We start from the raw sequence: 27,394 nt of genomic DNA, 5'->3' as shown, positions 1-27,394 counted from the left end.
ACTTAAGTGACTTAACAGGAAATTACTCCCAGTTTGACCCTATTGTGTCAAAACCGACAGGATGGGAAATGGCGACGTAGGATGTTTAACATGCGAAGGTTCGGATGTGTTTTTGCTTGATTATTTAACCATATTGGTTTGCACACACAAACAACTAAGACTCTTGTTCTGATCCTTTTTTTCATTCCTGGCGTATGTGACTTTCCCAACCTTATAATGGGCTTCAATATGTGTCTAATATCACATGTGGCTGCAAAATCAAAGGTCAGCACACGCTCGCCTGAGTCATTCTACAGCAAACTGAAATAAAACCTGAACAAGCAATGCACTTTTACATAAAGAAGTCTGTTTATTATTTGTTATATATCGTATGCATCTTCATATAATACCTAACACCAGTCAAAAATAATAATTATAATATATTTATATATAGATATATAGAAAACTATTCCAATAATCTACTTTTTACTTGGACTTCACTTCCTTGTAAAAAAACGACATGGAGAAACATATAATCTTCTCCCCAGCTTCAATATAGGCGCTTTAAGGGAGTAAAGAAGATACAAAAAAGAAAGATTACACCTGAACACTTGCATCTTATAGAACTAGAACATCTGTCAGCAGCTTGTAATGATGCCCATCTCGGTTTAAGACACAGGAAGAGGTTGTTTTTTTACTTTGCTAGAACATCTTTGACAAATATGCTTTTTGTTTGTTTTTAAATTCAGCTTAAACGTCTGAAAGCATTGAAGAAAATGGCAACCATGTGACCAGCTGGATTGGAGAGACAGAACATTAGATTACACCAGTCTCATTACACACAGAAGATAATGGATATCTGAGGAAGAAAAGGGAGGAAGGAGAAAGGAGTCCGACCGGGGAGGAGGAAGTGTGGAAAAATAAAGGTTTAGAACAGCAGGGGATAGAAATGTTAATTCATGTGCTTCTCCGCCAATGGTGTACATTTGTAAACAGAGGATAGCAGCACAAATAGTGGAGAGTCCTCTACGTCTCCAGCGTCCCTCCGTGTCTCTGGGACGTGGCTGTGTCGCAGTCGGAAGGGGGAGATATCCGCTCTAATCCACTGAGCTGTGGCCTACTCTTTTTTTTCCAGCCGTGCTAATAGCATCCTTCCCCAAACCCCCTCTCCTCATAAACCCTCGATATGTAGAAATGACAACATGGAGGCAGGCGGTTTCAGGGCTATGGACGCGGAAGAAGCCACGGACGGCGGGCCGTTCGGAGTCGGAGAAGACGGCGTCCGGGGGCTCTCGTGTCCACGAAGGCCAGAGGAGGGCTTTACCACTGTGACCTTTGCTCCGCTTGAGGAGACCCGGGGTCAAGAGGAGGCATCAAAGCTGCACAGGAGTAGAAGAACAGGAAGGAGAGAGGCTGTTCATACTTTGAAAGGTCTGTGGGGAAGTATTGAACAACTTGTCAGATAGATATAAATCCTGTGGAAGCAAATGACATAATAATAATAATAATGGTCATCACGCTAAGCTGTTGTGTTGCTAATCAGTGACGGATAATTCGGTTACCGCTTGCACCTTCCTCTACCTCAGCAGAGAGCAGAGGGAGCAGCGTAGGACCTGACTGCAGATCCTTGTTTTTTCTCCATAGCTTTTGTACTATGAAGAACACTTTCTTCTGTTCCTCAAGCGTGAGGTAAGATGGAGAGGGCTGAAAAAGGGCACACAGAGGCGACGGCAAGGAGAAAGACTGAAAAAAGGGAGGATGCATTTGTCCACAGGTTGAAAAGGTCACCGTTTAAGAGAGAATGACTGTGAGAATAAGTGTGTTTTATGCACGTTCCTATGTGCGTGTGCTCGGCCTGGTGGGGGCGCGCACATCCCCCCCCCCCCCCGGGGAAGCAGGTAGGTCTTGTCTGGCAGTGATTAAATATTAACGCAGCCATCTCGCCCTCCCACTGGGGCCGGATTGAAGATGTAGGATGGCAGCACGGGGACAGGACAGGGTCACCCCTAACTCTGTGGTCCCACTGTAAACCCACTGTGATTACACCGGGGCCACACCGAGAACGCAAACACATCGCTCATCTGGAATTAGCCCGCCGGGCTGACCCCACAATGACATGCGATCGCAACGGAATATTAATCGCAGATATTGTTTCACCGAATCATCCACAAAACGACAGGGTGAAAATATTAAATTATTCTGTCTAATCCCAACAGAGCAATTTCTGTTTGTCCTCATAAACTACAATCCAACCCAAGTGGCAAATGCGAAAGGGTCTCAAGGCCGCAGGCGTCATTAGGCTGTTGTTCTTCTTTGAAAGACTCTGAGTGATAGGTTTAAGAAAAAAGAAACAAGGCTGAGAAGTGTCCTTACCTGTCCCATAGCTTGACGTTCCTACAGTTGTTGGTGCAGCAGCCGGCTGATATCAAAGCTGTGACGAAGAGACGAGAAGAGAGGGAGAATGTGTTTGAATGTGTTGCTCAAAACTGCCTGATGTCAAAAGGTGTTTACTCTGGACGCAGCCAGGCCCTTTATGCTAAACAGGCCTAACTCAACATCGGATTCATTCATTTCCTTCTATTTGTACAGTTAAATCTCACATGCTTTCATATTTGTCTACTATAAACACAAATAATTTTGAGACAATAGTAACAACCCAATTGTGCAGGTAGATGAGCTTTTAGAAATCCACATAGGAGGATTTATTCGGTTGACGTAATGGATTAAACAGAAACATGCTCTCTGACACTGACTAGAGAAAGACATCAAACCAGATTGCAATAACCAGGATTGTGTTAAACATACGTGTCTGACATCCCTGACCAGAAAACACTGTGAGGGGGTTTCTCTGCTTGACAAGAAAAATGTTGCTGCCAAACTAAACGGCGTTAGTTTAAAGGCCAGAACTTGCAGAACTTGGGGAAAAATGTGAAAAATGCTTTTACCATAAAGCTGTCCAAGTTTAAAACAAATATTATTCCTCTGTACATAGTTTGCCCTTCAGAACAATTCTTTCATCTTTGCCCCCCCCCCTTGCTCTCTTTCTCTCTCAACAAACATTTTCCTCCACATGAGCCTATAATCATGTTTTCAGCACTCTTTCCTCTCCTTGGCAAGCTAACATCTCTCGTTAAAGATTCATGGCGCTCTTGTGACCGCTGAGTCCATGAAAGATTCCGGGCGAGCCACCTTCGCCGAGTTCCCCGGCCTCTCCCTCACTAGTCGGGCGGGACGCCGTGTAGGGCTGCAGGGAATTTTCATCTGGAGGTCAGAAGCTCGTCGATCAGCTAAGAGAGAGCAGTAAATGCACGATCACATCCGTCCTGACACACAAAGACAAACAAAGACACGGGACACCTATAGGAACGGCACTCGATAGCTGCTTAAGTCGGAGAGTGCTCAAACTATTACACGGTTTTAGGGATTAATGTCAACGAGCGCTGAGACGTTCATTTACTGGATTTTGGTGCAAAATAAACGCTTTGCAATGTGATTTGTTCCAGATGTGTTTGAAAGGATTTTTCATAATAAACACATGTCTGCAGAGCCTTGTCATCAGCCTGCCACGTGAAGGTGGCCGCCTCCCTGTTCTTGAGCTCATTAGCTGGTCCGGGACGTGCAGATCAGTTTCACACATGTTTCGTGTTCTAGTCTTGTTGCATCATTGTTTTGGTGTCGGGCCTGTCATCTTTATATTCCTGACTGTACACACCTGCAATGCTTACAGTCAGGAATATGAGCACAACGGCAACAAGAAATGCACAGTTAAAAAATGTCGTATTAAACATTCAAAGAGCCAACAGAAACAATACAGTTCGTAGGAAGCAAACTTAGTACTGGGTCTTTGGACTTTCCCGCTCAAGCACAAGAACAATTGGCTTTCTGTGCCACGGTTTGCAGTCACACGCACAGGGCACAAGATTACAGACGATGGAGAAGTCCTGTTAACACGCAGAAGGCATGTGCCAAAATCCAGGGGAAATCCCCTTAAAGTGAACTTAAACCATGTGTAATAAAGCTTGACTAGAGATCTGTTGACGGAGAGTTATATAGCGTGAAAACATGCAGAGCACTTGGACGGGCTTCGTTGATTTAGTTATAGGCAGGGCGTTGAAACCCAAATTGGATTTGAGGGTATGTGAGAGATGTGTAGAGGAAAGAGGCCTGTGTGAGGGTCAGAGCAAGAGTACGTAGATAATGTGATTACTGAAGAATAATGTGGGGCCTAAGCTCCCTTGAATTACACCTCTGCACACCAGCGAAAGCCTCTAAATTCCCCCACAAAGTGATGGGAGAGAAGAGCTGCTCCCACGTGGAATAAATCACTGTTCCTGATGGGGAACCCTTTTCCTGCCAGACACCTATAATCACAATATAAATCCTAATCTTCAATCTAATCCACATAAGAGTTTGAACGCGGTTTATGCGGATTTCAGAGAAACATTTTTGCGCTGAAAAAATAAAGTCAAAGTGAATGGTGTATCTGTAAAATGCCTTATAAATAGTAATCATGTAGTTATTTAAGTGTGAATCTTGCCCGTAAACACAAGAACCTGCTCTCCACGCGGCGGCTTTGATCCGTCAACCCTCTTCCTCGCTCGACGGATCAATGCAACGTAATTTCACATGTCCATTCCCTCAGATCGCTGAAAAACCTGCCACATAAATTATTCAGGCTGGCTGGCATGGGAAGCCCGTGGAGATGCCCGGTGGAGCTAGTGACCTTCCGTTTAGCTAGCACTCAATCAGACAATCGGGGGGGGGGGGGGGGGGGCGGCAGGGGAACGACTTCTCTTGAAGTCCCTCGGCGGTCAGTCAGCGCCGTCACGCACGACTCTGGAGCACGCGGATAAACTCGCGATGCTCAGTGCAGAGATTAGAGGGAGCCGGAACACATTCACCAAGGAAACTGAAAAAAAAAACCTGTAGGATATTTATGGATTCAAGTCAGAAACGCCTCAGTCTTGTGGGACTAGACTTCGAAGTCAATGTCGTTTCAGATCTGGGGTACTTCATCGCTTTGGGTGCTCCTGCTGCGCTAGATTGTGACGACACTGGATGTTAATCCTGGATGAATTAGCCGTCAGTCAGTCCTGGCTGGGGAGCGCTGCACGGGTCCGAGGCCTGTTTTGTAAAAGCCACAGCCAAAAGGCACAGCACTGGAACGCACCTGTTACCAGCTATTATCTTAAAGTCAAATCCAGAGCGGCCTGCAGCATTGATGCATTGACTCGACCGGTGATTAGACACACAGGGAATGCGAAGAGGTTCATGTTCACTCATTGGAACCTGTAGAATTACAAACTGAGACCATAATAAACCGTCCTCTAAATCATGATGCTACTCACCAGGCTGATATTTATTTGCTCCTTGAGGCTGCTTTTGTGCAGAAAAATAGAATACAGTCTTAAGTCCCTGGTTTAAACTTTTAAACTTGTTGTTAATATATAATAATTCTAAAAAAATTACTCGATGTTTTTAGATGAATAATTGTATTACTTGTTTAAAAGATCTTTATTATTATCATATGTATCTGAGGCTGGTTGAACTAATTCCTTGTGTTGCTCCAACCCCCGTTTCATTGATAAAGCTTGCTGTGTAAGAACTATAATGAAGGTAGAGATGGTAGAGATGGCAGCAGGAAGGAACAGAAAATAACTGGAAGCCACAGTTTCTGCAGTTCGGCTCACTGTGAGGCTAAAGAGATGAGAGCATGAAACTCACTGGAGTAAACTGGTCAGTCTGTGTGTGTGTGTGTGTGTGTGTGTGTGTGTGTGTGCATATGCATGTGCGTGTGGTTATTTTGTATTGGTGATCTCAGAACCACACGTATCTACATGAGAAGAGAGATACGTCAGTCTACAGCTCTAGACATTCAATTTGAAATACTACCAGGAATTATTGTTGTGTAAGTGTACCAGAATTTTAAATATTAAATATACCATTTCTGTATTCAAACAAAAGAGATCAGCAGAGTACGAAGAAAACTACTTAGTGTTTCTTTACATGTGTTGTCCTCAGTGCTTAAGGCCCCATCCAAGTTCCCCAAGGCTTGTGTTCACAGCAGTGTGGTATCCTCATTCCGCTACAACTAGCAAAGGTAAATACGTTCATATTTAAGCAGACATTTGCTTGATAAACTGTTCTCCATTTTTAACATGTCACTGCACATCACTGCTCAGTGCTGTTAAATAAAATAACAGGCCAGGCATACAGTGGTGTGTCGAACATTGTGCTGCGTGTGTGTGTGTGTGTGTGTGTGTGTGTGTGTGTGTGTGGGCGGGGGGGGGGGGCACAGATGGGTCGGGATGAGACACAATATTGGTTATTGCACCAGCTGTGGATGATGTCATATTTCCAGTAGCCCACGATGCTTTGCTGCTTCCTCTCTTGCTTTAATGGCTTGTGTCTCTTCAACTCCCCACAAGCCTTCGGACCTTGGTGACCTTTGACCTGTGGCTGGAACTTGCTTACACTCTCTCAGAGAGGTTTTATCGCTCCCTGATGAAAACAACTAATCCTTCTGTAGTTGTGCATGTTAAAAGAGCTTTGTATTAAGATAGAAATAACACAATGTGTTGCATCAGAAATACAAAAAAACAATGTGTGGAACGATTTGCTTCAGAACGCTTCAGGGAAGTACAGGATTTAGGTAATTTTGTCACGAATAGCCTGAGGGATGGGCTGACATTAACGCTGGTGTACAGGGCCTTTGGGATTACAATTAGGTGTGGACATTTACGTTCTTCTGCTCTTAAAATAAACCACACACACAAATAATTAACACACCTTTCCTCACATTAAGGAAAAAACAGCTACAACCCTCTAGTACATAAAAATACTGCATCCCATAATTCAAATCAGAGCATCAACACAACTTTAATTGCTCAATTGTAATAAGTTCCTCAGTTAACTATTGAAAGAAATGGTAGCACACTAGCACAAATTTAACATCTAGTACAGTTCAAAGCAACAAGCACAATAATTATTTAACTTACTTTCTACCTGCAGCTAAAGTGCTTAACAAGCCCGGTGAAAGATGTAATTAAAAACACGTTTTTACAGTAAGAGCAAAGGAAATGAGCCAGTTAGTCTGGAGCAGTGGGGGGCGGTGAAATTGATTTCAATATCTCCGAGAGGAAATCTCACAGACTAAAAGACTTCTCTGGAAGAGAACTAAGAGATAACGATACGAACATGGCCAGTCCATTTTACCTCGGTGGGATAAACCCATTCATCCGCAGTAATGGGAGCTGCACACGTGCCTCGCTGTCATTCTCATCAGGAGGAACATTACATCAAATGCACATAATGCACAATACGGACCAGAGATTTATGCCCCAGGAAATGGAAACCTACATCCTGTGTGTCGGGAAAGGGAGGTATAAAAATGTTTAGACTTGTTATGTTCCCGATATGTTATCTCATTTTCTGTTAAAACGTGTTATAAAATATGTGGAGGCTGTAGAAACCATCCCTGCGGTGGTAGCAGCAAAGAAGCTCATCATTACAGCTTGATCAATGATACAAATGTATACATACTATATAATATCTGAAGGAAAAAAAGACAACATCTTACTCTTATATATTAAGATCTGCACAGAATGCACTGTTGCTCAGTTCAATCCGCTCAGGGGTTCCAAGTCTGCAATGAGCAGAACCTTCTGATGGCTTTGATCCCCTTTCCAGACATGGCGTACATGGAACCGTTATGCAACATTAGGGACTGATGGATATTATTTTTGCATTTAATCCTTCATTAATGACAGGAATTCATTGAATTCAATAGAATTAACTAGTTATAAAACAGTCTCAATCTAATTCATTACTGAGACCTCTTTGGGACATTTAAATGTAGATTAGAGCACATTCGCACAAGATTGCAAATTTATATATAGTTATTCATAATACTTTTCTTCTTAGCAAACAGGTCAAATTTTGGCAAAATCAGAAAAAATTCCCCTGAATCCCCTTCAGTCCAGACAGAAGCAGAGCTCCGCCGAATGTTGTACAAAGGTGCGTAACCTGAAAACCCATTTATTTCTCCTATTATTCTACTAATGCTCCTTAAAAAAGCTCGCTCAGGCTGAATAAACCATATAGTCATTGAACCCAAGCAGGTCAGTATGGACTGAAAAAAGCAGCCTCCTTGCTAAACATAACCTGCAAACCCGTACGTGCACCTGATGCGCTCAGTTCACACTCGCCCAGCTCGACTCACCCCGTTCACTCCGACCTCGTCCCCTGCTGCTCTCAGCGTGACACACGGCTTCGGCTCAACAACGTCATCATGCAACATAGCCAAGTGCGGTTACTGCTGGTGACTTTGGGACTGACAGACGTCCCCTCGGGCACAGTGCTGCCCTCGTGCATGGCAGCTACTCAACTTCCAGTTAATTACCTGGCCTAGCAAGCTTATTTCCTCTTTTCGCTTAAGTGGGCCATTCCCCATTGGCCCGGCGCGAGAGGACGGAGAAGGCCACCCCTCCCCCCACCCCTTTCCACCGGGTTTGCGTGTCTACCGGATGACTGGGGGCTACCGCGGAACATTTGTCAGATACCTACGGTGGGTTTGGGCTGCAGCGACGCCCGTACACGCCAAGCGGCCTCCTTGCAGTGGCCAACTGCTCCATGTCTACATAAGTACTAATTGAATAAGCCGTTTTTAAAAGAAATCACATTTACATACATCAGAGTGCCAGAATGCTGCAGATGAGCACGCATCTGTATTAGATCTGCGGTGCGTTATAAGTCTCCTTGCCTCCCCCTCTTTCATTATTTACCTTGCGAAAATGTCGTTCTCTTGTTTTAGACATCTCACACTCCATTTCCCATAGACATTCCTGTTGTCATGAGCTTTTGGCTGGAATTATGGGTAAAGGAGCGGAATTGTACATGGTTTGATCCCTACAGGAAAAGCAAGTTTTAAATAGAAAAAGCTGAGACGGCTTGATTAAGAATGACATGAATGTGCACTGGAGGTAGATTAGAAAAAGCCTAATCATGCACTCCTCGGTTAATAGCTGCACTGATGGCCTACAGGGGTGTTTAGGATAATTGGTCTCAGGTGGGATTACAAATTCAAATATCATGATAGCATTTAAAAGTAAGATTTTCCCGTCTGCAGGGTTGTGACAAAGACATCCACCTTAGGAAGCACCTACGATACGGCCTCAGCCCAACATGCAACTACAAAAGGAAAACATGGGATGGTTGTCAGCACCGGCGTGGATATCTGGTTATACATCTATTTGAATTACTGCAGCCAAATCCTTTCATGCCGAGCAGCTGCGACAAACATGTGAGTTTCATGCCTCTTCAGGCTGCGAGACTTCACAAATCATCAAGGGGTCGTTTCCATCCTTCGCCCCGGCAGACGAGGAAAGAAGAGGAGAGAGTGGAGTCAGAGGAAGAGGAGAAGATGTGTTGGAGGGGAAGAAAAACAACTTAGAAATACGCTCAAATACTTCCTGGACCCTCTCCCCTCGGCCCGGCCTGGCAAACAGAACATCCTCCAGGAGGAGATCTTTGTCCTCACGGTTTTCTCTCTGTCCGACAGCTGGTTGTTAACACTGGCAGCCAATTAGGATGGGAGGAGAGAGAAAGGCAGGAGAGAGGACGGGCAGGGAGAGAGATCTCCAGGCTTTCACAGTCACAGCGGAGGAGGGGAACATTATCTCAAGCCAAAGCATCAGTGAAGATTTCCTGTTTCAAACCGGCAGCAGCACTTTTAAACAGCCAGAGGAGCTGGATGAAATGATGCTAGAATTATAAATTAATAGAATGAGAATGAATGAGGCTGCGGGATGATCCGTGCTAATCCAAACAGATAAAATAGCATAAAATGCACAAGAATGGAGGATTATGGTGTCAGCGTCTGTCAGTTCACGCCGCTATAAGAGCTTTGCGCAATGCAAATTAAGAAAGAACAGGAGGCACAACACAAGCAAATAAAGAATCCCCTTCACCCACAACACTGGCTTAACATTTAGAAAACGTATTCCTCAACATGACAAGACATGTGCAACATTTAGAAGAGGCGCTGCGAGAAGGTCACAACACAACGTAAACCTTTTCCAGGGGAAGAGGGACGATGTGACAAATTTGTGTTTTTTTCCGGATATATAAATTACGCACATGTGCAAACTGCGGGGACGGCTCGGCTTTATGAACAGTACATTTCTGAATTTTACACTGTGCTTGTGTGTGTGTGTGTTTGTGGTATGCGTTGGCATCACAAGGGCAGAGGTTCTCACTCACTCTTTTCTTCCCATGCAGCCTTTTTTTTCTCCTCACGATCCTCTGAGCAGCTTAAGCTAATATGCAGAACTTGTGATTGCTAAAGCAGAAAACATGATTAAGCCTCTCCCTTTTTTTCTGAAAAAGACCCTCTACAGTGCAGAGATCCTACAGGCTTAGCAAACAGTCTGGGTCAGGAGACTACACTCTAAAAAATGTCACCGTAAATTAACGGTATTTTACTGGCAGCAATGACGCCAGGAATTTACCGTTATTTTACGGTATAATTCCGTAAATGGTTTTTACACTATGTTACCGTAAACTGGCGGTACTGAATTAACTGCAATTCACTGGCAGTCGACGCTAGTAACTTACTGTTTTATTTACAGTGCCCTACCGTTACTTACGGTATGTTGTTGTATATTGGATTACAGTTTCTTACCATACGATTACTGTTTTTGTGTTATAAATACCAGAATGTTACCGTTTACTTATAACCGTATACTTTTGCATTTAATTCCCCCCAAATTAAAAAAAGACAACGAAACTCATTTCGGTCATAGTGGTTGGAGTTTATTAGATGCTTTTAAGACAAAAATGTTAGGCATGTGTAACCAAGATCAAACATAAAATATGATAAAAAAAATAATAAAAAAATGAATCATGAAATCATTAGGAACAAGGTAAACTAACTGCAACAATACGCTATGGAACACTTTCAATTGACCGCAGAAAACGGCTGGCGTCCTTAATTACATTACAGATAATTTAGCAGACGCTTTTATCCAAAGCGACTTACATTACACTTTAGGTGTCTTGCTCAGGGACACTTCAACTTGGCACAGGGAGCAGCCAGGATTCAAACCACCAACCTCGTGCTTCCCAGCACACCTTCTCTAACCCCTGCGCCACGACGACCACTTAATCCAGTGCCTCTGTTAAACAAACCAAAATTAAATATTTAGAAACACTGTCATTGGTAAAATATTAAAATTACAAAGTTGAGGAAGACAACAAGATGTAAGGAAGGAGAATGTTAATCATGCTATGCAAATAACACTTACCAACGTTACTTGGAGAGACGAGGCAATGAGAAACTCCGATGTTGAACTGCACGGACAGGTGTTCTGGATAAACTGAGATTACGTGTCTGACGTCACGTTCAGGAGCAGTCGGTCACGATTAACACTCAAATGACTTTTAGGCAATGAACACTTTGAATAATACAAATATTTATAATCTTTACATTCCGGCCACTGAAACGACAGCGAAGGTGGCGTATGCGATAGGGAGGGTGTGCTGTGCTGCACAAGGTTGGCGGTTTGAATCCTGGCTGCTCCCTGTGCCAAATTGAAGTGTCACTGAGCAAGACACCTAACCCCCAAATACTCCACGTAAATGATGTGAAACCATGGGCGTTTTGGATAAAAGTGACAGCTGCATGTATAGTAATGTCCTGTAAGTCAAAGTCATCATCGTATCTAGTGAGATACTCATATCTAATTATGATGACTTACAGGACCTGTTTTTCAGTGGCAGACATGGGCTTCCATTCAATAACCTACAACAGATATAGATGGATTGTGATTCACTGCACTTATGTGTGTATTTCCACCACTTCATAAAATATATGTAACATGCAGTTGAATTACGGTAGTCTGCTATTATTGTAAATTGACAGCTTTAATTGTTTATTCATGACATTGGCCGTTAATTTACATGCAAGGAATGGAAATTTAACTGTATGTTACAGTTATTATGACATACTGTAAGATACCGTTAGAAATGCACCGTAAATTGACAGCAATTTGTTACAGTGTACAGTGTTCACGGCTGATTATCTTTCACTAAGAGCGAGTCTATCACTTGGGAAGACGGGCATATTTGATCCGGGTCGCAGCTGAGCAGAAGGTTTCAGTGTTTATTTGTGGCTAGACTGACTCTTAACAGGCATTACAGGCCAATCATTTTATATGTGCAAGACAATGGGTTTTGCTATTCAGGAACTGTAAAAAGTGACATGCAGTTATTTTATTTTTTAATTTATGAACTTGGTACTCCCTAAATTCTCTAAATTCCTTTGACGGTACACCCCTTTGTTCATTTCTGGATCATGTATTGTTTATGAAGCAAAACTAAGAATGTTTCTGGTGGTTTTAAAGATAGTACCCCTCCCCGGCTGTAAAATAAATGAACGGAATATGTGTGATAAGCTCACTAAAACATGCAGAAGTAATTTGCATTAAGAGGGGTAGAGGGCAAAATGATGTTTCACTGTCATCTGGGATTTTTGTCACGATTTGAAATGGCCTGAGCTTCGGCGCTGTCGAGTGCCACGCGAACATTCAACTTTCATTTGTCTGAAAAAAACGCTGCTACATTGACACTGGATGGGACACGTTCATCCAAATCACACACACACACACACAAACACAGAAGCATATAAAAAAAGAAATAATACTGCGCACAGGGCTTAGAGGATAATCCAAGTGAGTGGAGTGTACTACATCGTCACAGCAAATTCCCCTCTTTGGGCAAAAAGGGACATGGCAGTAAGCATGGACTACGACCCACACGGACACAAAGCTCCTCTATTTACTTCCACCTCGCAACACGTATCTACACTTTCATTCCCGAGTGTTAGTTTTTTTTTTTTTTATCTGTCAGCACTAAATTACAGCCTGTCTGGTTTAATTTAGTATCAACACTCCAAAAGCATAACCTGATTGCATGTCTTGATTTAAGTGTAAACACTGTGTTGTGGCACTCGAAGTTAGCGTGCTTGTCAGTTCGGTGGAGGCGAGGGGAATGATATAATGATGAGATAGCATAGGACTACTGTAACACACACACATGCACATTTCTCTCACACACAGGCTTAATGAAGCCTTCGTGAACCTGGTTAAAGGTTGTTTGGTGCACACATTTCACTGAGCTAAGTTCATAGCAGTTATGCCCCGTTGGCAAACCACCGGACATGAGGGCCACTGCACTCACAACATTTTCCAATTAAGGATTTGGATTGAAGCATTAATGCGGCGTGGCCTTTTGCAGACATCATCAGGGTTTCAGGTTACAAGAAGATTGAAATCTCATGAAGAGCTACGGAGTAAAAGGAGATTTGAGATAGAAACGGAATGATGATCCAACTCAAAGTTCTGTGTGTCTTCACAATAATCCGCTGCAATCAGTAGAGATTGCAAAAACGCTCACATCTCCCACAACGCAGCCTAATATTGTCTCCTTGTTGGGTCATCCCTCGCTGTTGTTTTTTCCAAACCCCACTAGAACGCGTTTGTAACACTTGTTCAGTCCCTAAAAACCAACAAGATGACCCTGATGACATCACAGTTACATCCGCAGGGCATCAGCCACGACAGAGCTGCTCCACAGCCACAGATTACATAACACGACTTCTACTCTGCTGTGCTCCCCGTGACCGGTAACCTGACACGTCAAATGAGTAAAACGTCTGCTAATGAGCTAGAAGAATAGCACACACATCACTTCTTTGCTTTCTAAATATATGTTTATCCAAAATATCAATCCAAAAAATGAATAGTCACAAATGACTCAACATTCAGTAGCATCTAAAAGCACATAAATACTGATATTATTTCATGAGATGCAATTGAACTCACTTCATGTGTCAGATTTACTCTGCTTTGTGTACACTGTTTCTCTTGTAATATCAGGGCCGTATTGCAAAGTCAGGCAGATATTTCACCTTGAGGAATTTGTCCTTTAGCTCCTGCCAGCTCTGTGCCACTCAGCGCTTTTTTCCCTCGGACTCCAGAAATCATTATCAGCCATTGTGGGGTATTTAAACAGCAGCCAAGTTGGTGCTTTGATATTCCTCCTTCTCTCTGACACCCCCTACTCTCACGGATCTCACTGAGACAGTGCAGCAAAGTCATACCTGTAATTTGTCGCGAGAGATCGCACACGAGCATGTCTCATTTGAGTCCAATCGGTTCTATGTAGATACAGGACGTGTAAAATAACAAAATAATCGGAACCCCTTATTTTCTCTCTCAACCCACAGTCCTCTTGAGAGGCCGAAAAAAAATCAATAATGCTGTAAATTTCAACAGTCAGAATAAGATCTCTGTTTTCTAAATCAAATAAGTACATCGGATATCACGCAGACATTCTCCTTTTTTAAATTCTTTACATAACAATTGAGTCCACCATGTCTGTGTCCTTCTTGCACAGTTACAATACAAATACGACCTTGAGAAGCATTTGTGTTGTGCTGTTACTGCACTAGTTTGTGTGTGTGTGTATATGTATGTGTGTGTGTGTTTGTTTGTGTGGTTTAAGTCAATGTGAAACTTTGAGTTTCAAAAGTGTCACTCGTCATCCTCTGTAAAGTTGACAGAGGTTATTAGAAAATGTAAAATCATGGGATGATCCCATAAAACACAAACATACACACACACACACACAGTGACACAAACCTACCATTCATGCCATTGTAGATGCCCCGATGGTGTGGCGACAGCTCGTCTCCTGCCGGCCTCCTCTGGCCGTCTCTCACCGGGCTGCCGAACTTCACATGGTCAGGGCTCAAGCTGTACTGGTGCCTGTGAGTTTCGGGGCTTCCTCCCGGGAACACGCAGCCTTTTTCGTGGTGCTCAGAGGCCCCTAAATGTGCCTGCCTGGACTCGGGGCTCCCGCAGCCTAAACTGCTAATGCTGCTCCTGTGGTGCCTCTGGTAGAGCTCCCCGCTGCCTCCCTGACCCAGGAAGTGCTGCCTCTGGCCCAGGAGGAGATCGGAGCTGTGGTGCTTGGGGTGCTGCTCCGGGCTGCGGCGGCCCACGTTCCTCCCGTATTTTTCCGGGCTGAGGCCCCTCATGGCTCGACTGTGGTCGGGCACGGATATGGAGCCGCAGCGCGGCCGGGAAAGCTGGGGCAGCGTGTATGGGTACTCCAGGCTTGTACTCCGGTGGCGCCCAGCAGGGTGCTCAGGGCTGGGAACCTCCCTCTCCCCTCCACTTATACCTCCTATTCCACTGATGCTGCTGCACCTGGGTTTGTGCACGAGCTCGGGGCTCCCCTTTTCCCCACCGCCGCCACCCACGCACACGCCTGGAGCCAAGTGAGGCGGCTTATGTTGAGGGTGGTCGGAGCTGTCAATGCTCCCTGCACTGGAGGTGCTGCTTCCGTCCCCGACGTCTCTCAGCAGGAGGCCCTGCCCAGGCACCAGCAGCAAACTGCTCTGGCTGTCTATGGAGTTGCGGCACCGTCCCAGCCCGGCACTCCCTCCTCCTCCTCCTCCTCCTCCTCCCCCACCGCCTCCTCCTGCTGCTGCCACCCCTTTCTCCTCGTCCAGCAGCAGGCAGAGTTCCTTCAGCTCCAGGTTCTCCCGGATTACCTCTTCCTGTCGGAGCTCCAGCTCCTTCAGTTTCTGGAGGTAGAGGGTCACCTCTTTGCGCATGATGCTGGCACTGTAACGTCCCAAGCGCTGCCACTCCCTGGAAACACGCTTGCCTTTTTGGCGGTCGTCATCCAGGAAGCAGCACAAGTCCCGCAGCTCACGGTTGTCCTCCTGCAGCTTCTGATTAATATCCTGAGAGGAAGAGAAGGAAATTGTGGGAGAAATAGGGACATTTAAACTGTGGATGTAATGATTAGCTAATTAAGAAGCTCTCATAAAATAAGACAATGCTGATCAGAGCAGATTTGGTTCAAAAACCAAATCGTATTTTATTCCATTCATTCCAACTAAACTCAGATCACTTACGCATCACTGCAACCATTGTCCGAATTCAAGCAAGTTATCACTCTTTTATCAGTCTATCACTGCGTGCAATCACAATGAAATGAAATCCTAATCCTGTCTGTCTTCCCCACAAAAGCACTGACTCACTGTGTGCCATTCAATGCTCGGCGGGGGATGGAGAGGCCACACACCGATATAAAACGGGTTTGAGCAGGGAAATCCCACGCCCCTAACATTTAACACCCAGCAACGTTTACTTAAACGTCCCTCCTTCATCTCCCCAAGAGCTCCTTCCTCTCTCCCCCTCCCTCTCACGCTCTCTCCCTTTCTTACCCTGCAGCTCTTTCCTGTGTAATTAGGCAGCTTGGAGGAGAGGAGAGGTGACGGGGTCTCCAAGAAAAGGCAAATGATCCCCATGTGTTACCTGAGGCTGGGTCTCAGCCGTATCTGTTAATGTTGTGGACATTGTGCCAACGTCCTCTTAATAGCAGGGGATAAAGTTGAAGGCAGTTTACAAGGTTATTGAATAGGCAAATATTTGCATTGACTTTCAAAGCGAATGCCGCTGTTGTGAAGGCAAAATGATACTGCACACATGTGCAGGATTTCTCTAGGAATGTGAGGTGTGTGCTTGTATGCGTGTGTAGCTCAAACAGAGCGAGGGATCTGGACACCAGATTTGAGCATTGGTATTTGGATCACGCCCTATCAGGAGGATGACTTTTAACCTCATGGGCCCAAACAGCATACTTGTTCTATTTTAAGCTACATCGTAAGGATACAATTTACCATTGATTTCCCTTTCAATATGGGGTAAAATCTTCATCATAAGACTAAAACCTCCGCCCAAAAACGTGAATGGGATTCAGCTATACGCCTAACTAAGGCTGAGCTGCCCATGGAACCCACAGGGTCTGCATTCATCACCTATCAGATTCTCATCCAGGCCCCCCAATGGCACAATGAACTCCAACAATGCCATCTGCCCCCCTCCCCCCATTCTACCCTCATGCTATGCGCGTTCTCAGGTGCGCTCCGGAACTATGATCTCATCCTTCACCAATGCGCGGCGACCCCCCCCCCCCCCCTCCCCCTCCCTCCTCACCTTCAGCCCCCTGATCTCGTTCAAGTGCAGCTGGAGGCTGCGATTGACCTCTCGGATGAGATTCCCGTGGTCCAGAATCACGCTCATCTTGTCGGCCTCGGAGCGCCTCAGCCGCCGCACCAGATCCTCCTTGGTCCACTTGAGCAGCTCCTCGTCGGCCACGCCGGAGATGTCCTCCGCCGGACTTTCAGCCTTCGCTATGGACAGCTGGAGCTGCGTCTGGGGCGGCGGGGTCGCTTTCTCCATTTGGCACAGCTGCTCCGGCACCGACGGGAAAAGGGTTGCAGAAAAAAGACGAGAGGATCGACCGCTGCTCGCATCCGCTCCCCGGTCAACTGGAAGTGGAAAACGGCTAACGGGAGAAAGTCCGTCGCATAGTTGAGGCTTTTTGTGTGTACGTGTGTGCGTGTGTGTGTGTGTGTGTGTGTGTGTGTGTGTGTGTGTGTGTGTGTGTGTGTGTGTGTGTGTGTGTGTGTGTGTGTGTGTGTGTGTGTGTGTGTGTGTGTGTGTTTCTCTTCTTCCACTCCCCTGTGGAGCAACAGCTGAGATCCGGCGGAGAAGCGGCTCTGCTGTCGATCACTGCATCATCCTCGCCGTGACCGGGCTGCGAGTTGGTCTCCGCCAAGCGTGGGCAAAGTGGGAGAAGCTTCGGCGGACACGCACATATGCACACGCACACGCGCACACACACACACACACACACACACACACACGCACACACACTTGCCGCCTGTAGGTTGAGCGCGCCGGGAGAAGACGGGGGAGAGGATCCGCTGTGTGCACGGCAGGAACACCGAGAGAGGAGAGGGAACAGCTCTCCTCCCTCTCCCTCTCTCTCCCTCTTTCTCCCTCTCTCTCTCACTCCGGGGATTTAAGCTTCACGGGAAATGTTGCTTGGTTACAGCGCCGCTTAATGTCCAAAGACGCTCTCAACAAGCGGCGTGAAAGGATGAGTTCACTTCCTCTTTGATTTACTGCAATTAAATCCTGCGCCTTCTGATACCTATCACGGGCTGATTTGTCGTTGTTACACACCAAGCTGTCGATTCGGTTCGGTTGGGTTCGATTATTTAAATTAAAAGTCTTCTTTCATCGTAGGCTATGTCAAGTCTCCTCACATCCTATGAAGTGCATTACATTTCAAGGTTAAACTATTGCTGTTAATATGGATGTAACATTTGGATAAGTCCATTGAAGCAAAATAAATAATGATTTGTTCCTAACAATAATTTATTCAGACCTTAATGATTGACCTGAAAAGACGCAATCGAAATGTTCAACTAAAACAGCATCCCTCAAGAATGTAGTTCAGTACCTCTATTTTCTATTTGGAAGCACTGTGTTTGGAGTAATTAGCTACGCCTCTACGCAGTGCGACGCGAGATAGAAAAGAGCGAGAAAAAAAAAGGATAATCCGAAGGATCATTTCTGCAACTCCCTCCCAACTGCGCCCTCATCGACGTTGCACTAGCCCAACCATGTGAACTACATTTCCCATGCTCATTCGCTTTCCTTGCGTGCGCATGATACGCCGTGTTAACGTCACAGAGCGAAGAGCCAATAGGAGACGCCTGAACGTAGAGTAACACGTCATTTTAGCGAAGCGCAAGGGCCGGCTGCTTGGGAGTGATCCCCCTCATCTTCGCTTTTCTGTCCCTTACATCCGTCTGCTTTTATCTCCAAGTGCTATAACTTATTTTGAACACAACGGACTTCTTTGCTCGTGTCTATCCCCGAGACCAACCCGATATACAAGGTAACCACTCCACCTAACTTCACTCGACAGCAGGCCGCTTCCATTCAAAAGGGAGAGGAAGCGGCTCGATGCTACATTCCGTTAGCTAGCCCGGCTAGCCGCGCAACGGAGGCTTTTTGAGTGGCAGCAACGTAGAACAATTTGGCAAAGACGAATAACGCTGACGTGCACCGCTGTATACTCCCCGTCAACGCTGCTGTTTGTGTGTATTTTAAATGCTGCTCACTGTTCATGTAACGTGTGTTAACCTTCACCCGTGTGCCCATCAGCAGTGATACGTGGCCTGCGTTATCTGACGTTGATTGTAGCTAAACCGTTGTAAAAAAAAATCCTTAATAAGTAGTGATTCTTGCCACGGTTCAAAAAGAAGATTTCCTTGTACCTTCCTTCAGAGGGCGAAATGGGGAAACCATTATTTATTTTATACCATAAAATAACTCAACTTAAAGGCTACTACCTCCCATAAGATGAAGCCCGTGTCCCGTTTCACACACGCGCAGAACCACCGTGGATGCGCAGCAGGGAGCGTTTCATTAAGTCAACAAGTTGCATTTATCTTCTCAGAAGCAAAGTTTTCAGCTTGCTTGCTTGCTTCAAACCTCAAAGAAAAAACGCAAGAAGGACATGAGGAAATGGCTTTAACGATTCATCAATAATAAATAATGGAAGGATTCTTGTGGGGCACAAATAATGCATTCTTTTAAATGCCGGTTTAACTTACTATGGCTTTTGTGCTTTGTTGGGCCTCACTGTTGAGCCTTCTGTTATTTTTATTAACTTTATAAACTCTTGTTTTTAAAGGTGCTGTATTATGTAGTTATTATCTATTTTGCATTTTAGGGTTAAACTATTGGTGTGAATGTGGGTGTAAAGTTTAGCAAATGTAATAATTTATTCATACCTTAATGATTGACCCTGAAAATGTGCAATGGAAATGTTCAACTAAAACAGCCGGGATCTACTTGAGGGATCAAGTCGTTATTACTTATTTTATACAGTTGTCTGATCTTAACATCACATTGTACCCTCTGAAACCTTCTGACAGCGATATATTGTTAGTTTTGTTTGCCGTTCTAAACCCGCTGAAATGCTGTTGTGTTGCCCTGGAAACATGCATCTGATAACGGTGGGAATAATTGCCACAAAGGAATGACGCCTCCCTGACATACGCCAACAAAGGTGTTTCCTAAAATAGTCTTTGGAATCCTCTATATGAAAACGTGCTTGTCGGGTTTTGTAGTGACGGTGTTGTGCGTCAGGGTTTTAGACACCTGCGTATTTCAGTGTGGGAGGGGAAAGAGCGTCTGTATAAAGGCCGGCTCGCTGCCGCCAGTGAAGAAGGAAAGTGTCAGGGCTGCTGTCGTCCACTGGGACCATATCCAGTTTTGCTGTTGGACTTTACAAAGCTCACGGTGCTCTGTGGTGCTCTTTCCCCTGCTGAAGCTCAGTGATGGCGTCCTACCAGGAGTTCATCCAACAGAACGAGGACCGGGACGGGGTGCGATTCAGCTGGAACCTCTGGCCCTCCAGCCGGCTGGAAGCCACCAGGCTGGTGGTCCCGGTCTCCTGTCTCTTCACACCCCTCAAGGAGAGGCCCGACCTTCCACCGGTCCAGTACGAACCAGTTCTTTGCAGTCGGGCCAACTGTAAGGCCGTGCTGAACCCCTTATGGTGAGTCAATAGGAAATGAAGCTCCTGCTATATACATTGTTTTATCTTTGCTTTAATTACACGTGATCAAGAATTTGAGTATTAAACATTTTTTATTTCAACATATGGTATTTTTAAGCCTTCTTTTTACAGAAGAACTGTGTTTCAACATCTTTACAACTTTGTAGTTTCCCATATTAATATTCATTTAGTTAAATAAAATTGGTTACAGAGAATTTGTTGTTTGTTGTTGTGTTTTGTGTAAACCGTTTCTACTGCATCAGCACATGCATGGGCACATGTAGCCCACTAACCCTCCCAAATAGGTGCTCCACTAACTCGATTGTTTTGCTCACTCCTTCACAGTCAAGTTGACTTCAGAGCAAAAATATGGGCGTGCAACTTCTGCTTTCAGAGGAACCCAGTAAGTACAGATGTTCATGTAACATTGATGATTTGGACCGGCTGCATTCCTTTATGTAGGTTGTTAATGTGGCATTGTGTCTCTGCAGTTCCCTCCCTCTTATGCAGGCATATCAGAAGTGAACCAGCCGGCGGAACTCATGCCCCAGTTTTCTACCATTGAGTACATAGTACAGGTAAATACTACATGTATTCAATCAATCAATGTCATGAGAACTGCCACTGCGATCCTTACTAATCCGATGCAGCTAATATGTTATTAGGGAAACAGGTTTGTCGTGTTATGTTGTGTTTTGATAGGTTGCAGTTATTGAAGGGATGCGTAAAAATGTAAGCTTCTTTCTCTCTCTCCTATTTACAGCGCGGCGCCACGGCCCCTCTGATCTTCCTTTACGTTGTGGATACATGTTTGGAGGAAGAGGACCTGCAGGCCCTTAAGGAGTCCCTTCAGATGTCGCTCAGCCTGCTGCCCCCCAACGCCCTGGTGGGCCTCATCACATTCGGACGCATGGTTCAGGTTCACGAGCTCAGCTGTGAGGGGATCGCCAAGAGCTACGTGTTCAGGGGCACCAAGGACCTCTCCTCCAAACAAATCCAGGTTGGTTCAGGGCAAAGAAATGAGGAATTTGACAAATGACACAAATGTAGCCATGCATATGTGAAAAGCCAACTGTATTAACGTGTTTCTCTCTGTGTGTGTTTCAGGAGATGCTGGGGTTAACAAAGCCAGCGGCATCAGCACAACAAGGTCGCCCTGTGGCGCCTCAGGATGCCGCAGCTTCTTGCAGGTAAAGAGAAGTATTAATACTTTCATCTGGTCCCTGTCAGTTAACGCCAGCTGCTTCTAAGAGTTACGAACTTCACTCCCAGCCTTTCCCTGTGTGTTCAAGTATGTGTTTGTCTTGGAATACAGGTTCCTTCAGCCCGTTCACAGAGTGGATATGAATCTGACAGACCTGCTTGGTGAGCTTCAGAGGGACCCGTGGCCAGTTCCTCAGGGCAAACGGCCGCTCCGCTCAACCGGCGTTGCACTGACAGTTGCTGTGGGCCTCCTGGAGGTATAGTACACACACAAGCCCATTATAATACTGTACAAATAGTGGAACTCAAATAATACGTCTATGAGTAACACCTGAGGTGGTTTAACTCTCCTTTTTCTGGATATAAATGAATTTTAATTCAGTAACTTGAATTTTGTCCTTGTTAAATATGATTTTGCCACATGTACCTGTTGACTATCTTCTGCAGCAACATTACGTGAGCTTTGTCGGTTCAAAGGCCCGTTCCTTGTTTACCTTCTGTCGTTTTGCTTCACCATCATTATCCCCTCTACCCTACAGCTAATCTGAGTGGTTATATAACTGATGCAACGGAGCGTTCCCCTGCCGAGCTCCCCTTCAGCAGATAGGAGAGATGAGGCTTGATTAGAATAAATTTGGTTCTTTCGGTAACTCAGGTTCACTGACTTGTCAAGAGACATTTCACTTGACGAATGAGCTGTTTTACATCAAAAGCAGAACTGCACAAAGTGGTTAGAATCCATTTTTCTAGCTTATTTATTTCATTGTTCTCTGTGAATGAGTAAACTTTGTCCTTTTTTATAAACAAACCCCTGTTTGAGTGGTACTTAAAAGCTGATTTCAGTGGCTTTGTGACTACGTGTAGCCTCCTTCCAAAGGTCAACTCTGACTTTGCTGGACTACAGACTTAGTTGTAAGTTGCTGTGAGTTGGCACTGAAACTGATTCCTTAAAAGCAAAAGTCAGACTTGTGATACTCAATAAATTAAGTCAGAGTCAGAGCTAGGGTTTGGAATCTCGATAAGGTACACAAGGTGTTTGATTATTATTTTTTACTTACCCAATCAAAAGAAATCCTTCCAACTGTTATTAACTGATAGTAGCTCATGACCCTGACCCTCCTGATAGACAAACACGGCTATTTTTAACCTTGTTTGTTCCTCTCTTTATCCTCAGGGTACATTCCCCAACACAGGGGCTCGTGTGATGCTGTTCATCGGAGGGCCCCCCACCCAAGGCCCAGGCATGGTGGTGGGAGACGAGCTGAAAACCCCCATTCGTTCCTGGCATGACATCCAGAAAGACAACGCTCGCCACCTGAAGAAAGCCACCAAGGTGAGCAATAGCGTAACGCCACTGAGAGCGTTTACCACATTCCTAGTATTTGTTTGAGATTGTCCTTTTACATATTTTCTGTTCTACTGACTTTTATGTTCACTGGCATTAAGTCCTCACGTCGTGTTTTTTGTGTCACAGTACTATGAAGCCATGGCCAACCGCTCCGCAGTAAATGGCCACTGTATTGACATCTACGCCTGTGCCCTGGACCAGACGGGACTGCTCGAGATGAAGTGCTTATCTAATCTTACCGGGTACGTCAGCACTTACTGTTTCATTATTCAGGGTGTAGGCTGATGTTAATCCAACTGTTAGAGATGTGTTAAATGTGATTCTAAACAATTTGTAATAATTTATTCTCAGGGGGCACATTGTTATGGGAGACTCCTTCAACACGTCCCTGTTCAAGCAGACCTTCCAAAGAGTCTTCAGCAAGGACCTCAATGGAGATTTCCGCATGGCCTTCGGTGGTGTCCTGGAAATCAAGGTAAAGAAGTGACTAAGTCATCAGAATCATAATAATTATCATGGTTTTCTCCTATTTTTGCATGAAAAGATTGCTTGTGTTCATCAATTAAACGGAAACGTGATTATTCTTTGTTTTTTTTAATAGCACAAAATAGATCTGTACTTGCATACTTATGTTGTGTGTCTGTCGGTCTCTCTCTGTAGACATCAAGGGAAGTGAAGGTTTGCGGGTCCATTGGACCATGTGTTTCACTCAACACAAAGGGCTCTTGTGTTTCAGAGAATGTAAGTCGCTGCCCGGGAGTCAGATTCCTTCCTTCAAAGATTTCGATTGTTCTCTGAGAGCTTTTGTTTATTGGCACCCAACACGCTATGTTGTGTCTTCTGTAGGAGATGGGTATCGGTGGTACGAGCCAGTGGAAAGTCTGCGGCCTCAACCCCTCCACCACTTTGGGCATCTTTTTCGAAGTGGTGAATCAGGTAAAGAAAATACAACAACAAACCAGCTTGAACCTCAGATTGGGAACTCTGATGGGGTTTCTGTGTAATACTATTTAAGTACACACGCTAATCCCATCAACCAAGTGAATACTTGTAATGTGATGAAGGCTTTGTTTAGTGAGACTCTAAACAGTGGCTTCTGTTTGCTTCCTTCTTGTTTGGCTCGTTAAACGAGAGGTGTTTGACAATAGTGATCTTACGTCTCCTTAATGTTTTTTTGTGTGTGTAGCACAATGCACCAGTCCCCCAAGGTGGCCGAGGGGCGATCCAGTTTGTAACCCAGTACCAGCACTCCAACACACAGAGGAGGATACGGGTCACTACCATCGCAAGGAAGTAAGACGGCCTCATCCCATGTCAACCTACAACATCATTATTATTACTGTTATTAACAAGCTAGGTTATTTTGGACTAAATATTTGCATTATGCACCTAGAAGTGTCAGTTATGTACTGGAGCCTTTCCAGAACCTGTGTGTGCATGCGTCATTCCCACCACGCCCACACTAACCAACCACACCTCTCCTTTTCCCCTTTCTTCCTTTCTTCCTGTCCCCACCTCAGCTGGGCGGACGCACAGTCCCAAATTCAGCACATCGAGTCGTCGTTTGACCAGGAAGCTGCCGCAGTGCTCATGGCTCGCCTTGGAGTCTTCAGAGCGGAATCGGAGGAGGGACCAGATGTCCTGCGTTGGCTCGACAGGCAGCTCATCCGCCTGGTGAGTGACGCCTACATACCTGCGTTTAGTGACGACAACAGTGCGTAGTTGGCATTGTTTGGCCTTTGTGTTTTTTACAAAGTAATTCCATGCTTGCTTACGTATGATGTGCTGGGTTACGTAAAGGTTGTGTTCAATGTCTGAACAATGTTTTTGTCTCCCTCGGTTTCAGTGTCAGAAGTTTGGCCAGTTCAACAAAGACGATCCCACCTCCTTCAAACTGTCGGAGTCTCTGTCGCTCTACCCACAGGTGAACCGGCCTCCAATTGGAGAGTCTATAATAATGACTAAATAGCAGTTTTCCCAATCATGTTGACAGATCTAACTCTGTAAACATTTGTGTTTGCTTGCATTGGGACATTTGTGTAACTAACTTTTTCCTCTCCTCCACCTGCAGTTCATGTTCCACCTGCGGCGGTCGCCCTTCCTGCAGGTTTTCAACAACAGCCCCGACGAGTCGTCCTATTACAGGCACCACTTTGTGAGGCAGGACCTGACACAGTCCCTGATCATGATCCAGCCCATCCTCTACTCGTACTCCTTCCATGGACCACCAGAGGTCAGCCTCACACCCTCCACACCGTTGTTAAGCTCAGTAATCACACACAGCGTGTGCCAGTGTCGCTTGAGTTGCTCCAACGTGTGTTTCTTCACAGCCCGTCCTCCTTGACAGCAGCAGTATCCTGCCGGATCGAATCCTGCTGATGGACACGTTCTTCCAGCTGGTCATTTACCATGGAGAGGTGAGCCGGTTTTATTCGTTTAAATCTCCAGCAGGTCGACATTTGATTCATTCCAAAAAATGGTCACATCGGTCATTTCTTAAGTGTCTTCCCGGAGGATAGGACACATTAGCCGATACAGAAAGCGTTTCTTAATGCTGTCGTTGTCCTCGTCATTTCCAGACCATCGCGCAGTGGCGTAAGGCCGGCTACCAGGAAATGGCCGAGTACGAGAACTTCAAACAGCTGCTGCTTGCTCCCCTGGATGACGCCCAGGAGATCCTGCAGACACGCTTCCCCATGCCGCGCTACATTGACACCGAGCACGGGGGCTCGCAGGCTCGCTTCCTGCTCTCGAAGGTCAACCCATCACAGACCCACAACAATCTCTACGCCTGGGGACAGGTACTATAAGCCACGACTTACTACATGCGGAATGATTGCTTTTAGAGGTCAACGACTCTTCTAGTAGACTTTGTAAAGACGTTAGTGGATTTTCAGTCGCTGCAGCTTCAGTGGGCTGAAATGAATTACGGTCTTCTACTGTGCTTTCATAGCATATCAGTATGAAATGACAATTCATGAAAGTTTTTTTTAGAAATTTGTCATTTTACATGTTGCCTCCAAACTAATTCCCCTCGGGGGAAAAGAGAGCTGCCCTAAAATACAGGTCTTGGATTTGCTAACCTCTAAAATAAATGATGGGAGATTGAAGGCTGAAAATAGCATGAATCTCTTATTTCCCAAGTTAAGAACTATACGCCACTGTTCATAAACGCTGTGATTACATCCACAGCTGTCCGACAATGAGGCTGTCTAGAGAACCCGGCCCTGCATAAGCCAATCTTAGTGATAAAACACTTGCTCTACTAAAACAGTCGTGGGATCAGAGTTACATGATAAAGTTCTGTCCACTAATTGCATAAAGTGCTCGGCTTCTCTGTTTTTGTCTAATTTGCTTCTTGTGAATCTGCAGGAGACGGGTGCCCCAATTCTCACAGATGACGTCAGCTTGCAGGTCTTCATGGACCACTTGAAGAAACTGGCAGTTTCTAGCTCTGCGTAGACGTCTCTGTCGAACCACAAAGTGATCAGACATTCACGTTCATGAAATCGGGATCCATTAACATTTACTTCCCCTGTTTGTTTGTCGTAAGGACTCAAACCCAGAGAGTCCACTGTATTTGCTTGCTAGAATGTGTCGTTCATGGAGCAAAGTGACATATTTATGCTACAAAATGAACCGAAAAAGCACATTCCTAATGTGAAAAAGTGTCTCCGTGTAAGCGGTATCAAATCCTCCATTTCTTTTATATTTGATATTACATGTAACATGGTAAATAATTAGACCAATCATTTCTTGTTTTATTTTTGTTTGTCTGTCCTATGAATGTATGTGTCCTGCATCAGAATTGGTTAAAGTTGCTGTTAAATAGAATGCTTGTATTTGTTTGCTTTGTCTATAGCTAAATATGATATGCTTATAACTTCATTAATAAATTATGATAGTACTTTCTAATTTTGAAGCAATGTTCACAGGGCTTGTTGGTCTTCACACGGATGACCTGTTTATCAGTCTATTTGATATATAGATTGAAAATCCTACATGGATTATACCTGTGTTTTCCAAGAAAATTCCCCTCGAGTCCTAGGATTAATGTTCTGAGGAATCAACACAACCGGAACCGACTCGGCTTTCAATGACGAACATTGAGATTCATTTCTAACTTTCTAAGGCACCGCACAGCTTAGTCCTCCCCATCCGGTATTTTGCACCCGATGATTGTCCAAGTGTCTTTGCAACCAAACTTCCACATACTGTTAAGTCTCATTTAAAAGGAGAGTTGTTTGATTTACCCTAATGCCATCCATATAAAGACCTCTTGGCAGGAAACAAAACTTTGTCTGCGTGGTCTGTCCTTGCACCAGCATGCACGTCCTACTCACGCCGCCTTTCCCCGGCTCAGATCTC

General features: G+C 45.0%; 2 protein-coding genes across 3 annotated transcripts; one reads left to right on the top strand and one right to left on the bottom strand.

Annotated features, from left to right (window-relative positions):
- Window positions 1-324: 324 nt before the first annotated feature.
- On the bottom strand, window positions 325-18,318 carry ccdc85al (coiled-coil domain containing 85A, like). The gene is made up of 4 exons (XM_040187361.2): window positions 17,049-18,318; window positions 14,683-15,790; window positions 2,353-2,410; window positions 325-1,358 (listed from the first exon to the last, which is right to left on the bottom strand). The coding sequence occupies exons 1-4, from the start codon at window positions 17,292-17,294 to the stop codon at window positions 1,340-1,342; spliced, it is 1,431 nt and encodes a 476-aa protein (XP_040043295.2). The 5' UTR covers window positions 17,295-18,318; the 3' UTR covers window positions 325-1,339.
- Window positions 18,319-18,559: 241 nt separating this feature from the next.
- Window positions 18,560-27,321, top strand: sec23b (SEC23 homolog B, coat complex II component). Of its 2 annotated transcripts, XM_040187154.2 has the most exons (19): window positions 18,560-18,804; window positions 20,248-20,475; window positions 20,821-20,878; window positions 20,967-21,053; window positions 21,239-21,475; window positions 21,583-21,665; window positions 21,791-21,935; window positions 22,853-23,011; window positions 23,153-23,268; window positions 23,378-23,501; window positions 23,687-23,767; window positions 23,873-23,962; window positions 24,213-24,319; window positions 24,547-24,700; window positions 24,873-24,950; window positions 25,098-25,259; window positions 25,357-25,443; window positions 25,606-25,827; window positions 26,399-27,321. In XM_040187154.2, the coding sequence occupies exons 2-19, from the start codon at window positions 20,255-20,257 to the stop codon at window positions 26,486-26,488; spliced, it is 2,301 nt and encodes a 766-aa protein (XP_040043088.2). In that variant the 5' UTR covers window positions 18,560-18,804; window positions 20,248-20,254; the 3' UTR covers window positions 26,489-27,321. The 2 variants fall into 2 exon arrangements, with proteins under 2 accessions (XP_040043088.2, XP_077936466.1); XM_078080340.1 differs by lacking the exon at window positions 18,560-18,804 and having other exon boundaries at window positions 20,136-20,475.
- The last annotated feature ends 73 nt before the right edge of the window (window positions 27,322-27,394 follow it).

The sequence above is a fragment of the Gasterosteus aculeatus genome, chromosome 9 (genome assembly GCF_964276395.1).
Source record: "Gasterosteus aculeatus chromosome 9, fGasAcu3.hap1.1, whole genome shotgun sequence".
Classification (NCBI taxonomy): Eukaryota; Metazoa; Chordata; class Actinopteri; order Perciformes; family Gasterosteidae; genus Gasterosteus; species Gasterosteus aculeatus.
The sequence above is the reverse complement of the archived record's forward strand: the minus strand, read 5'-3'. Positions and strand labels throughout refer to the sequence as shown.

Coding starts and splice junctions, on each gene's coding strand:
- ccdc85al (XM_040187361.2), bottom strand. CDS start 17,294: ATGGAGAAAGCGACCCCGCCGCCCCAGACGCAGCTCCAGCTGTCCATA. Junction 15,791..17,048: donor ACGAGATCAGGGGGCTGAAG/GTGAGGAGGGAG, acceptor TCTTCCTCTCAG/GATATTAATCAGAAGCTGCA. Junction 2,411..14,682: donor CATCTACAATGGCATGAATG/GTAGGTTTGTGT, acceptor TCTTCGTCACAG/CTTTGATATCAGCCGGCTGC.
- sec23b (XM_040187154.2), top strand. CDS start 20,255: ATGGCGTCCTACCAGGAGTTCATCCAACAGAACGAGGACCGGGACGGG. Junction 24,701..24,872: donor ACAGGCAGCTCATCCGCCTG/GTGAGTGACGCC, acceptor CCTCGGTTTCAG/TGTCAGAAGTTTGGCCAGTT. Junction 25,260..25,356: donor CCTTCCATGGACCACCAGAG/GTCAGCCTCACA, acceptor GTTTCTTCACAG/CCCGTCCTCCTTGACAGCAG.